Source organism: Taeniopygia guttata, chromosome 10, assembly GCF_048771995.1.
Source record: "Taeniopygia guttata chromosome 10, bTaeGut7.mat, whole genome shotgun sequence".
Classification (NCBI taxonomy): Eukaryota; Metazoa; Chordata; class Aves; order Passeriformes; family Estrildidae; genus Taeniopygia; species Taeniopygia guttata.
The window spans coordinates 10,478,890-10,493,221 of NC_133035.1; the positions used below are offsets into that span (position 1 = coordinate 10,478,890).

General features: G+C 36.3%; 1 protein-coding gene across 2 annotated transcripts in view; it reads right to left on the reverse strand.

The window, feature by feature from the left end:
* Positions 1–14,332, reverse strand: part of SECISBP2L (SECIS binding protein 2 like) — a 27,967-nt gene continuing 13,635 nt past the window's right edge. For both annotated transcript variants that reach the window (XM_012578155.5, XM_002196668.7), the window contains exons 8-18: positions 13,809–13,940; positions 13,310–13,393; positions 12,334–12,501; positions 12,041–12,182; positions 10,271–10,440; positions 9,048–9,180; positions 7,908–8,070; positions 6,990–7,210; positions 6,182–6,336; positions 5,508–5,727; positions 1–4,526 (exon numbers count right to left, since the gene is read on the reverse strand). In XM_012578155.5, the coding sequence (XP_012433609.4) occupies positions 3,853–4,526; positions 5,508–5,727; positions 6,182–6,336; positions 6,990–7,210; positions 7,908–8,070; positions 9,048–9,180; positions 10,271–10,440; positions 12,041–12,182; positions 12,334–12,501; positions 13,310–13,393; positions 13,809–13,940 (2,262 nt within the window). In that variant the 3' untranslated portion in view covers positions 1–3,852. The remainder of the gene's footprint in view (positions 4,527–5,507; positions 5,728–6,181; positions 6,337–6,989; positions 7,211–7,907; positions 8,071–9,047; positions 9,181–10,270; positions 10,441–12,040; positions 12,183–12,333; positions 12,502–13,309; positions 13,394–13,808; positions 13,941–14,332) is intronic.

A 14,332-nucleotide genomic window follows, 5' to 3' on the forward strand; every position in this document is an offset into this window, starting at 1 on the left:
TAAACTTCTACAATCATTTTTATTAGTTATGGAAGAATCCCCACTAGTATTTACATAGTGCAAAAAAGCTGTTATTACTCCAAAAAGTACGGTAGACTGAACAGTTATCCTTCATACAGCAAAAAAGAAATGGAACAAACCCCTTCATATTGTGTTTTATAATGGTTTTTCTACTACTTTAACCTAAATATTACCATAAATTTTAAGACATTAAACAGCTTTTCTTATTAGAATCTATTTAAAAAGTAAATTATATGAACTACTTATGAACATTTAGAACGTGGGCTGTGCCAACTGGGTTTCTACTTTCAGCATTACCATTCATTGGTGAGAAGTTTTGGGTTAGACATTCTCGTGTTTCCTTGTGTGTGGCAGGGTGAACCCTCCATTCCTGGTTTCTATGGCTTGTTTTTGCTGGGTTTTGTTCTGTTAACAAACTGCCATATCTAATTTTTAAATGGCTGACACTGAAATCAACTGAACAGTTTCATTAGTTGGCACAACTTCACAAGAAATACTAAATGACAGTTTCAGCAACAGCAGCTTTTCAAACAATAATACTTTTTTACATACATATTTAAAGTAACATTATTAAAATTTAAGTTTGTGTTAAAGAACTGGACAGAACCACATTGTGTAAGCTCCCACCCACCCATAAAGACACCTCTTAGCTTTACCAGAAGAACACCAACAAGTGCATTACTGAACATTTTCTATAATGAATTTTTAAAACACAGGTCAATAGTCTCTGTCACTGTTTAGCTCCAATCCTACAACAGTCTGCACACAACTTAAGCAGATAAACAGGCCACCAATTTAAGCCAGTGGCACTAACATTCCAAAGTATGTGTGAGCAGGATCAGGGCCTTGGCCCTTAATCAGACATTGCTGCTTGGTCCATCTAAGGACAGAAGTTCTTCAGAATTTTTCCCTTTTACAGATTTGTAATCCATGTTTTATTATTGACAGAGATACTTAAGAGTATTTATATAAATAGGTTGTATACATAGCCACCTCTATCAGTTTTAAAGATTCCCTACCCCTACCACAGATACATTATTTTTGATTTTACCAGATAAAGTAAGTGGTGAAATAATTTCTATAAACAATGCCTTAAGAAAAGTAGATTTGTTTCCCGAATAATAATTTTCACAACAAAAATATCTATACACCTATAACTACAGAAACATCTTTTCATGGGGACAGTAACAACCTGTATAAACTGCACACTTTTACACTGAAATAGAAATTCAACTACTTTTTAAAAAAATCATGGTATTGTAGAACATCTGTATGCTTTCTTCTTAAATTCTGCTGATAATAGAACCAAAATTACCACAGTGAGATATTCTCCTTAAGTGCTTCAAGTGGCAAGGAACTTCCCTAATTTCCGATGCAAATGGATCACTCCCAAAGCAATTGCAATTCCATTCTTACAGTTATTGCTTATTCCCAGCTTATCAAAAAGGAAGCACTAAACCCAGTTTTCTTTACTCAGTTTCAGTTTGCTCCCCCTAAGGGCGATCTGCCACATTTTAAAAAGAAACTAGTTCCTTATTTGCTGGCAAATTGAGAGATAATTATAAGTGCTGTATCACTTTCAAGAACTCTATTAAACTTGTAGCAAAATTGCAGTTAAATAGTGGGCTGAATATTACAAGACTTCTTTGATATAAATGTCAGAAAATTTTAAAATGACAGTCCAAGTTCAGAAAGACATATAAAAAGATGTGCCTCTGATGTTAATACTTCAAGATCAAAAGTCATTTGAATCACTGGCACTGAAAAAGCTAAAGGAGAAACTAAAAACACCTTTGTTTTTTGATGTTCTGGCAAAGTTTTGCCCTCAGTGTATGCACTGATCTCACTTGTGCCGAGATGTGCTTACACATCCAAGGGCAAGTTTTGCCTGTCAGCAGTTCAAACACCTGTCATGTCCTAAAGCAAAAACTCGTAAAACATACAGACAGTAGAAATCTGCCATAAGGACAGTAAAAGGTTTAACATTCAAGAGGCATCATTCCTTAGTCCTTGTTTTCCTATGAAACGCCTGTTCTAACACCTAGGAAGATTACACTAAGGAACTAAGAACGTGACAGAACAGCCAGTTGTCATAGCAGCTCTCTACACTGCTTATCTACATACATTTGCTATGCCTATAGCTATCAAAGCATTATTTACATAATACACAGTTTCTATTATTCTCATTAGCATCCAAAAACCCAGGGCTAGGTGACTTCTAAACCTGGAGTCTTATTTTCCCAGTGCAACTTAAAACACCAGCATCACTACTGCTATAAACATTGGTCCCATGTTCCTAAGTGTGGACTGAACACCCAACTCAGCTAATTTCAGTTTCCTGTGGTTTTCAGCCTACCCAGAGGCTTTTCATGCATTTTGATACAAGTGATCAAGAAAAATGAAGTGAAATGAAAAGAAACATGTTTGCAATGAAAGTATTCACTCGAGTTACTCTTTGGCTATCCCTGTGGTGAGGCTCCTGCTGCTGGCAGTTTCAGTATATCCCTTGCCAATACCAAAGACAGAAAACAGACTCCTGATGTGCAAGGTCACACACACCATCCTCAGACAAAACAAATTCATCACCAGTTAATGTATTTCACTTCAGTATTCAGAAGATAACATGGAACAATTCTCTAGCAACAGGTATGTTTCAAGGAGGGCATATTTTTGTTTCTTTTACCTCTGCACCACTGAAATACTTCCCCAAACTACAGGGCACTTCCTCATTTCCTGGAATAACTACTTTCTTCTCTATCCAGAGGTACCTAAAGCTGTTACAACTGCAGGAAGAAATAAAGAGGTCATGCTTTCAGCAGTAGTTCTTAAGATACATCCTGGCCAGGATCACAGCATGCAGGTGAATGCAGAGATAGCCACCACATCATTCACACTTGCTGTTAAAGGATTATTCTTGCTTTTTGCAGTGTTATGCGGAATACAAATTGCAAAACAGCATTCCTGAGGTAAGTGACAGAAGAGAGAGGAAGTCATCAGTTTACTAAAAGCCCTGAATAGGGATTATGGTTAATGAGTCACTTAGTGTGGTTTGGCAGACAGCAACTGCAGAGAGAATGGGGAATTTTTGTTTTCTTTCCTGTTTTTTTTTTTTAATGCAGTATTTCTACCTTGTAAAGAAAACCTGCAAAACATTAATTGCATCCCTCTGGTTTAAAGTTTTTCTGGAATCAAAGTTATTATAGCTTATTGTAACCATTTTAACTATCAGCAGCTTTTTAATGATGCATTCACCAAGATCAACTAAGAAGCTGCATCCATCTTAGCATAAGAATCACACACAATTTTTCTACTACTTCATTCTCATTAAGATTGCAAATGGCTTTTTCTAGCTTTTCATAAAACACAATCACAATTTTCCTTTTATTTCTAGATAGAATTAGAAAGTCATGGCCAAATACACTGACAGGCCTAGTATAACACCATATCACCAACATGAATTGTTGGTAATTTGTCAGTGTTAATGGAGGTTACCTGTTTGAAAATAAGCTTAAGAGTCACAACTTGAAAGAATTTTTCTTAAAACTGGTCAGTTAAAAGATGTTTCCTTTTACAAAACATCAAATGAATGCTTACTGACAACTTTTCCACACAGTTTCTAATCTGGGAAATCAATACTGATTAAGAGCTAAGATAGTTTTTAAATCAAAAAAGTAACAGACAGCTACAAAAATATTGTTGTGAATTAAATACAAGTATTAAATGTTTAACAGTGCAAAATGTTGAGATGAAGCATATGGAATAATGGCTGCAACCTTTACAACAGTTAGTTTTAATATAGTTTCTACAAAGTTCCTGAGTTCCTGCTTATTTTTACGGCATATAGATGGAATCAGTGTGTTCTTTATTCAAAGAACTGCAGATGGTGGGTTTATGTTGAGTGCTACTTGCGTGCTTATCGTTTGTCCATTCCTCCCCATCAGTGATGGGATCAGCCTGCTCTGAGGTCTCCATTTCTTCCTCTTCACTTTGTTCAGCATTGTCTTCTTCAGCACCACTAAGGGTCTTCCCAAGCTGCAGCGTCTCCATAGTTCTCTGGGTCTCTGAAACCCAAGATTCAATTCTGCTATTAAGCTGAACTTCTACAGAAATTGGTTCATGGGCATAGTCCTCATCATCATCATCTTCCTCTTCCTCCTCCTCTTCCAGCATTCCTGGCACAAGAGTACTGGTGGTACTGGTCATGGAGGAATTCAAAAGATCTCGGCAGCTGCCATCCAGGGATCCTGTTTCTGTACTCTGCTGTGAGGCCCATTCCAGATTGTCATCTGGTTTCACCTCATCTTTGTCACCTGGGGTGGATTTTCCATGATTTGTTGCTGAGGTAGTGCCAGTTGTAGCCAGAGGTTGTTGTTTATTAAGAGTGGTTTTTTCCATTTGGCCATTACCAGCTTTTTCTGGTACTGCAGCCTTGCACACAGATTCTCTCTCATTTTCAGAGGTCTCTAATCCATCAGATGTTTCCACCATATTTCTCCAGTTTGTTTCTACAAATTTTGAAATAAGTTTAAGTAGGAAACATTAATTCCTTCTATATAAAAATATTTCTCCTGCGCATGCAATAACAGCCTAAATAGCAAAATGAGTTAATAATATTATTCTATGCTTTCTATAAAAATTTCTACTCTAAAAAGAGGAAGAAAGGAAGAGGAGAGACAACAAAGAGCTGTGAATAACATTGGGTTTTTATGGTACCCTAAAGCAGACATTACAAAGCTGAAAGTTGGTGCTACTTAGTTTCCTATGTAAACAACAAATGTAGCACTAAGAGTAGTCAAAGAGGTTACTCTCAAGTATAAATTAAAAGAAGAAAACTGCCACCATCTTGATCATTCATTTAAGGATTTCTTATAAATATTTAACTCCTGAAATGAATTTAAGATACCACAAAAGTATTCACTAAAAAGACAGCATTCTCTTTAATTCACTCTCAGACAAAAAAAAAAAAAAAAAAAAAAAAAAAAAAAAAAAAAAAAAAAGGCTTTTGACTTCTAACAAGTAGTCTCCATTTTTATATTCCTTTTCATCTGGATAAGCAACTGGATAAATGAACTCACTTTTGCTCACAGAAGAATCACTCTCTGTCATCAAGTTTAAAGACATAAGCTACATTAAAAATGTCCTATCCTCAGAGACCTCATATTTTAATTCCTGCTGTCATCAGTTCTTCCTCAGTCATATGATCAATTCTGTGCTATCATTTTAAAAACAGTTCAATAAAGCTGGAAAAGCCACCTCCACTGATGTTAGATACCTATAACACTTCTGAGGATTAGAAATTATTATTTCCTATATAGTTCAGAGAAAAAAATTATTACATTAACTGAAGACTGATCTTTTCTTACCCCTGGATATAGTAGAATACTGTAAACTAGGAAGAAGGATTGCATCTTTAGCTACATTTCACAACAAACAGCATTTGGAAAACCCCAGCTTCTATTTATAAAAGTAAGCTTTAAGCTACTTACCATATTCTTTCTCATTGACCTCAGATATGGGTTCAGAAATAACACTACAGAATGAGATAGCACTTGCTGCAGAAGGGTTGCGAGAATGACCCATGTGATGTGGGGTCTTCTTAACATTCTTCAAGGCTTCTTCTGCCTGTTCCTGTTCCATTGCAGCCACCATGTCCCTGTAGGCTTTCCTGGCCTCTTCAGTTAGGGATACCAGCTTATTAAACAGATCCTAAGTACAAAGGCAGTTTTATCAGCAGTAATTCTTAATAATAGTTTTCACTTTACATTACTCCTCTCAGTCCAAGGTATACAACATATGGGCCTCACAATTAGCACCAATACCTCAAGTTTACATAAGAATTAGTTCTTCTCTCTATTAAATAATAAAAACACCACTCCTGGTTTATGCAACTTTGAGGAGATGGACATATTTTAGGATACTCTTTTTCTTACATTCTTAAGCCTTCCAGAGAACTTCAGATTACAGTTTAAGTCTGTTTAAAATCTACAGTGAGATGTTGTGACCAAAGTATTTTAGCACACTCTCTCAGTACCACAAAACTGAATTTCAAAGAAAAAACACCATAATATAGATGCGGTCAGGGCTACTATCAAAGGTGCCAAATCAATTCTTTACTACATAATTGTTTACTCCAGCCACTTATGTGATTGGAATTACTCACCTCAGCACCTGAGTAGTTGAAGATACCCACAACACTAACAGGAACCAGCTTGTTCACGCAGCGGCCAAGAGCCTTGCGGCCAAGAGCAAAGACAAATGGAATTTCTTGTTCCCGTGCCATGGCTATTACATTATATAGAGCCTCATCTAGTCCACCTTGAAGAAAGCAATTTTAAATAGATATCTAGTCACTTGAAGTCATCACATGGCATGATACAACTCTCTAATCCACTTTAACTGCAATTAGCCAGTAAAACTTCAATACACACATCAGCAGCTCCTATGTCCCAGAGGATAACACAATACATTTCAAGGGTAGTGAACGAGTACAGATGAAGGTGATAGTCTGTGTTCTCTATCAGTCCTGCACACAAACCAGAGTTTCACAGGTCTTTTCTTAAGCAGAGATTTTCTATTCTCCTATCTCAGGAAGCCTCTGTATACTTCTGGTTGTGACAAAATGCCTTGGTTGGCTAACTAACACTTCACATTCCTCTTAAGGAATCTTCCTAAAAAGCACCCAGAGCTCAGGATTCTCTACAAAGTGTATTTAACACAGAATTAAGAAACACACTGAGTAAATTTCAATTCTACAATATCTATTTTTGTTAAGCTTTTCACCCTCATGAACGAGTTTCTTCCAGAACAGAGCAAAAAGAGAATAAATGTGGAATGGCAATTACCCAGTTGGAGTCTGGGATGTTACATCATGCATAATAACAAATGCTTCTAACCTTGCCAATTAACACATTTAATCAGCACAAGAAAACTGCAAAGAGCCAAGCACCACTTGTTTTTATCATTTATACCTTTTGACTGAATTTTTTCACAGTTGGGGGATATGATTACACACTTGATCTTGTTTAGTTTCATGTGCTTCGTCACCTCACGTAACCCCATAACGAGTCTTCTCCTTGCTTTAGCTCTCGTGGGATCCTTCTGGTAAATCCGTTCCTGGAAGCTCACGAGCTCTTGCAATAGCAGAGTCACGCACTCATCTATTTCTTTACTTAGAACTTGGTTACAGTATCTGTCAATTGAAAACAACATTGACAAGTGTCAGCATTGCTACTTCACAAACATTAGCATAACCAATGTTTCACCCAGCCTTTTTGCAAATGAAAATAATTTCACTTCCTCAGAACAGTTAACTTTTACTAAAGTCATTAAAAGGATTTGGAAATCAGACTGCAAACTCTAAGTTAAAAACACAGCCATAAACCATTTGTATTTGTAGTAATATACCTTACTTCAAGAAGCCAATCAAAAATATTAAAAATACAAAAAAATACTGCAATAAGTGCCTCAAGCAATTTTCTTCTTAATTTAGAACATTACAAAGATACATTAATAAAAAAGCCCAAACACATTAAGTAGTACTATTACAGTATTTTAAGCATTCCTAAGTATTCCTTCCTTTCCCATCCAAAGTATACATAGCCTTCCTTCAAAAAATATTTTTCAGAGAATACTCCCACCTTGCTTATTTGCTGTGTCAATGAAAGAAAGTCTCAAGTGAGTGTTTGTTCATATATACATACATTTGTGTGCAAATACAAGCGATCCATTTAGGGGAAAAAAAAGAAAATACTTGCAGAACCTTCTATTTCTGAGAGGGAAGCTTATATTCATTAAGCTCTTAAGTCGACTAAATCTACCCACACTTGAAACACAAGGGTGACTGAAGTACAAGCCTTGAATTTATATTAATAAAGCAAAACTCTTACTCTCTGAATCTCTTGCTGTGAATTTTGGTTATTGCAGAAGATGCCATTGGACTGCCTATTCCAGAACTAGCAGGTGAACCCTGTGACACTGGGGTCATGCAGTATGGAGAATTCTGACTTGCTGGAGAAAGTGAAGTATCACTAGGCATACTCAGACCAGTTTCTGAAAGGCAATTTTTACACATTACCAAATACAAATACATTTTTTATGTGAAAGAAACAGAACTACACAGCTTGCATTATCACTCGCTTACTTTGTCCAAATTCCATTTTGAAAACACTAAGCATTATTCTTCCCTCCCCTTCTGGAGGGGGAGGGAAAGGGGAGAAAACAAGCTGAACACACACCCACCACTCAGCATGGACTGGATAAATGAGCAATATTTGAATATTCATGAAAAATATCTTTAGCTTACTTTGGGAAATTAATAAAAGAGAAGAAAACATATGTTTAAATGTTATTACTCCTTCCAATAATTCCTTACTATTTATATATATAAAATACTCAACTAACTTATTCCTAGAATGTCTAGGATTTTCCCACTCTAGTCAGACAGGTCATTCAGAAGAAAAAATTATGAAGCAGTACATGCAGAATGCTGACAGACACCTCCTTCCCCCATTCCCACTGCCCCAAACATGTTGAAGACATTGAAAATTCTCTGGAGTTTCTCAGCTGCTCAGGGCTGCTGCTGCAAATTGACAATCCAGACATTGCAGCTGACACATTCAACAAACCGGAAAACCCTATTTACAGTTTGCAGCTTCTGTATCTGGAAAACTTTCAGTATGTTCATCATTAAAAAGTACTGTGATCAACAGAGCATGGTTGACAAGAGTCACTTTTCTTGCTTATCAAAAATACTATAACTCTGACATGTGGTAGGAACATCTACTTGAGATAATTAAAATGCTGTATGGAGATAATGTACTGAGAACTCACAGTGTTCTGAGCCTTCCACAACTGAGGGACAGACAAGGCATTTTAGAAGACGGTTTCCATTGCTATTATTTCATGAAGTCAAAAAAGCTAAAAGATAACATCTTTAAATTGTGTGGCATAAGAAGAGAAATAAAATATGAAAATAAGCAGATTAGTATAGCTGAGGGGGAGTGATGGGCATCTAGAGACAGACCAACCTTCCTGAGAGGCCAGTTCCTGAGATTGGTCAGCAGTCAAGTTTAAATGAGCCTCTTTCTGTTCATCAGAACCCAGAAGGCTGTGGTCAGCTGATAAACGGCCTTTCTTCTCTTCTCTCTCTTTCAAAATAATCTAGAAACAAAACCAATAGCTGTCAGCATCTGAAAATTAGATATACCTGTAAAGAAAAACATCCCTTTCACTGAGCACAACACAAAGTTAAGTGAGCTGTTTTGAACCTTCCTGCTCATGCCAGTATAGAAACCCTGGAAATAATTTGTTTCCTCTTTGATCACAAGAGTATTTCACTGCAGCATTTTATAGATGGTATACTCAATACTCACACACTTCTACATAAATAGTACTTTTAATAGTTTAAGTACTTTCACAGCTTCCTTTCTGATATATAACATTCACTTATTACCCATTCCTCATCCCCACGCCTGTAAAAGAATACCTTATGCAGGCATATTAGTCATCTTTATGAAGCACCTCAATAAAGACAACCCTTTCTATAAAAGAATGTGCAAAGGCAAGTAGCCATGGATATACTGGTATTAGTATCATTTTTAATAGCAACAACATAAAAACCTTGACAACAAAGAGTTTAGAAAACTTTTCTGAACAGGTGAATTCCTCTAACTCAGATCACAGGCAAGTCAGAAAAACACCTGCATTTTTAGGGCTCACTTTTTTATATCTTACCTTCTGATCTCCATATATATACTCGATTCCTTCTGCACATACCTAATTTATGACTGCATGAATATAGATATATACAAGCAACTAATTATTTCTAAGCTTACTCAAAAATTGTGGGTTTGCTTCAAGTTCCTTACCCATCTCTATAAAAAGGAGTAAGAAAAATCGAGGTTAGCATTTTAAATTGCACTACAGACTCGGAATCAGCCACATGAAAAAACTATGGAAGTTTTCCCATGTGTTCTAGTGCCTGCAGTTAAAAAAAGAAAACACCCTTGGCAAGCTGTATCAAGATACATTTTTATTAACTTCAACTGATTATTCCGATATAAAAGTTATGTTACATGTCTAGGTCCAAAGGAGAGGGCATCAGTTTAGCAGAACTGGAAGCAGAAGCTCCTAATTCCCTTGCCCTGCATTCATGACAACCAATCCTCAACTCAGAAAGTAACAGGGTTTTTTAAATGTTATTTTTCAAGTATGAGTGTGGGTCAAAACACTCCAAGGTTGGCATGTTTACCTTTTTAAGTGCTGTAGGGCGTTTCAGCTTTGCAATCTCTCTCTCTTTTCCTCTTTTCACTTTTGGGGCAGTTGAATCCAAAGGATTAAGGCAACCCATAGAGGGCTGTCCCTTTGTTATGGACTTTCTGCTGGCAGATTCTTTGGTATGAAAGGGAGCAGCACTGCCAACTAAATACAAGATAGATATTAGTTTCACCAAAAGACATGTCAGCTTTATTTCAGCACTGTTTTCAGAATTTCCACTGATGAATTCTCTAAGTAGATTTTCCTTCCTTGGAAAAAAAGCAGTTCATAATGACAGGAAAATTACATCATCAGATATTGTTGCTTCCAGATGGTTTTAAGCTTTCTTCAACTTAGTTTTAGGAAACTGTGGATTCCAGGAATTATTTTAATAAATAGTATGGGGTCTCTCTCAAATGACTACATGTAGCTTTATTAGTTAGATGATTATGGCAAGGCAAATTGCAAATATTTATACAAACATTGATTTTCAGTTGTTAAAGACTTGAATAGTTGACAGGACAAAACAGATGAGAGAGTGCAGCATGTAGTTAAGTGGATCTTTTGCCAGAAAGAATAAAACAAGTGCTGTGTCCAATGGAAATGCCAACAGTTCTTTGCAGAGCTTTGTTTGATATAACCTTGCCAACTTGAATTGATGTTTGAACACTGCTGAAATTCAAAGCAGGTAAAGGAACCAACACACCAGAAAGAAAATGGTAACTATGTGCATAATGATGGACTCCAGGCTACATACAAGAGCTTAGGAATCAGATTGGCAGGGTTATAATAAGTAATTACAAAAATGTCAATTCTGTATTTGGCAGCAAGTACTAAAAAAGCTAATTTAATGTTGTGTCATACAGACATAGTAAAAAAGCATAATTAAGCCATTGTATACATTAATGATGGAACTATAACCTAATCTCTCTATGCCTGATCTTATTTTTAAAAGGATACAGCAGAACTACACAAAGGTACAGAAAAAGAAATATGGATTCTCAGAAAAGATACTTCCAGAATTAAATAACTAAATAGACTAGGACTCTTCAGAGACCTGACAGACACCTAAGAATCAGAAGAGGAAAGAAAGGAATTACTGCCCAGTCTTTGTAATAAGAAGGCTGTGAAACCTAACAAAATTTTGAGTTAGAGAACAAAAGTACCCAATGCAGACCTCCATCCCAAAAAAAACAGCAGAAAGAAAAGTTTCTCCACACAGGATGTAGTAAGGTTACAACTGTTGCCACTGGACATTGTGGATAGTAAAAGCATAAGGTAGAAACAATGGACAGTTTAACAAACAAATTTGATTTGAGTAAGCCTTGGGTCAGGAGACCTTGAACTATAAAGAGCAGAAATGGGAAGAATATCCTAGTGACATATCCCTCCATATCACAGTCAAAGGTATCCCCTCTTTCAAAGAGTATTTTATAACATCTTTAGTAGAGATGTTCCTTTCACATATCCATTTAATCACTGAATTACTCTCAGGACATAAACTGAGTTTTGAATTGAAGGTCTTTTTAAAAGACATTTGGCCTCACTTCTTGATGGATTTTCACCACTGTGTACTGCAGCTCAGAGGATGACAACACAGGTAATTTATTGAGAAATATATTAAAAATAATATTTCCAGGTTTTTATCACACATATAGTCAAAAGCTAAAACTTGACAGAGAGAAAAACATTTAAGATGCTCAGATCAATCACATTCATGTTGGCACAAAATGTATTTAGGCATTGTCAGGCACATCAGAAATACCTGTGTATGAGAGAGGCCTGGTGTTGGTGATCTGACGAGCTTTCATTGCTTGCTGCTGCTTTTCAAGAGCTGCTAACATGTCACCCAAATCTAACTGAACAGGGGTCTTGCTCTTCTTTCCAGCTGCTTTTGATAAAGCCTCCTACAACAGGAACATCACATACAATAAATACAAAGAAATGGTGCCTGCAATACTCTTTACAAAGGATTACTGCTATTAGAGAGCAAGAGGAGGAACAGGTAACTAATCCTCCTCTTGACCAAGTGCTGGGGGTGGGCAGGGTACTACTCACTTGAAGTTTTTTCTGTTCCATGCTTATCTCTGAATACTCTTGAGCTGTTGCAAGTGCTGCAGCCAAGGCCTTCTTCTTCTGACTTTTTGCACGCTTTGGTACAGAGGTTGTAATGGGAATTGGAGTTTGGACAATATTGATTGGAGAATTCTCTGGTAAGTCATCCAACTAGAATTTTAAACAAAACACAAAAAAAAAAAAAAAAAACCCCAAACAATTAAAAGACCTTTCTCTACAGACCACCAAATATGGGGCATTTCAGAAATCAAATCACCCAAGGTTTTGATTACCAGTATGACATCCTAATTAACTACAGCTAGATGACACAAGTTAATAAAACTTCTTTATATTCAATTTTTGTATGGGGAAGCTATTCTATTTAGCTCCAATGATGTCTTCAGAAGGTTTTCCAATCTGATTACTAAATAAAGAATTTCCCCCTCCAAGATTTCATATAGGACTTGACTTTCCTGGAAAGCAGCCAAATAGATTAAGCAGTGTATAGGCATAGTTCTGCAACAATATATTTAAGTAGATCACATACTAAAAGAAGTACCTTTCCAACAACTGCTCCCACAGCCTTAAAACAGATGCAGTTTGAAATTAGTTTGTGAAACTACACAAACCATAATTATTTTGAAAAACTGGTACCATTACTACATATTTGCAGATTTAACAGTTTTAAGAGATGCCTTGAAAGCATCATGATGGAGCAGTCCCAACCTGGGACAGTCTGCAACATGTATCTTACGATCTCATTACAAAAGAAAATCCTGAAGTTTTGGGTTTTTTTAAGATGGGTTCCCTGCACCACTTCTTTTAATTGGCATCTTTAGCATCCAAGGCCAGTAACAGAAATACCCCAAGATAATCACAATTACTGCAATGTAAGTCTTGTAGCAGAGATTCATAAAAAAATTACACAAACTGAATAGTCTCAAAAGACAATAGTTTGCAAAAGGAAATAATTACTTACTACTTTGGGTGAAATCTTCTGCTGGATGCTACTACTTTTGCTGCTGCCATTGTCACTATTTAGCTCTGGAAACTCATCTTCATCCTAAACAATACAGAAATTAAGAATAAAAGGATGGAACCAAAGTCACATGAGAAGCATTGACTGAAACTGTTCAAGGTAAAAAACCAGAATGATTTCCTATATCCCACATAAGCTAAAAGGACTCTTGTGACACTAACAGAAAATAATGAAAAATTAAGAAAGCATTTATGTATCCAAATAGTACTTTTAAAAGAAAAAAATTCTTTTTTACACCAAAATAAATCCTATTACAATTAGAGGGGATAAACCAGCAAACATACCACTTTCTAGTCATAAGTGAACAGAAAAAGTTACTTGAAGGCTGCTTATTTAATTTGTCAGCCACAGTGTTCTAAATTGCTGCACTTTCCACAACACCCAAATACAAGTCTCTTTCTGTACACGATGCAAGGAAAGAGCTTTCATACAACAGTACCTCAAAATACAGAGGTTCAGGACTCTGTTCTGTTCTGCTCGCCTGGCTCATAGCTAAAGGTTTTTCATGTCGTTTTTGCAAACTCTGCATTCTTTCTGAAGATGTACTGTGGTCTCTGCATCTGAAACCAGACTGAGAAACACAAATGTGACTGGCATTTTGTAATTTCAATTTTTCAAGCTATGTATGTGCATGCACATAAAGCTTTATCATCTCTGCTAACTACCAACTAGGTACCATTTTTAGAGAGTAAATTGTGCTTTGGTGTTGTGATTTTTTTTTTTGTGGGGGCTTTCTGGTGGGTTTTTTGGGTTGTCTTTTTCTTTAAAGCCTGCACAAAAATTCTGTAGACAGTACCAGATTATTCCTCCCCCTCAAGATAATAAATCTTTACGTTTGTAACTTTAAAAGGTTTCTTTTGGCCAAATATGAAGAAATTCAGGAGCTGCTGGTGACTAACAGCCATGAACCCTGAGGAACTGTCTGTAACCATGATCACTCCAAAGAACTTTCTCCCACTACAT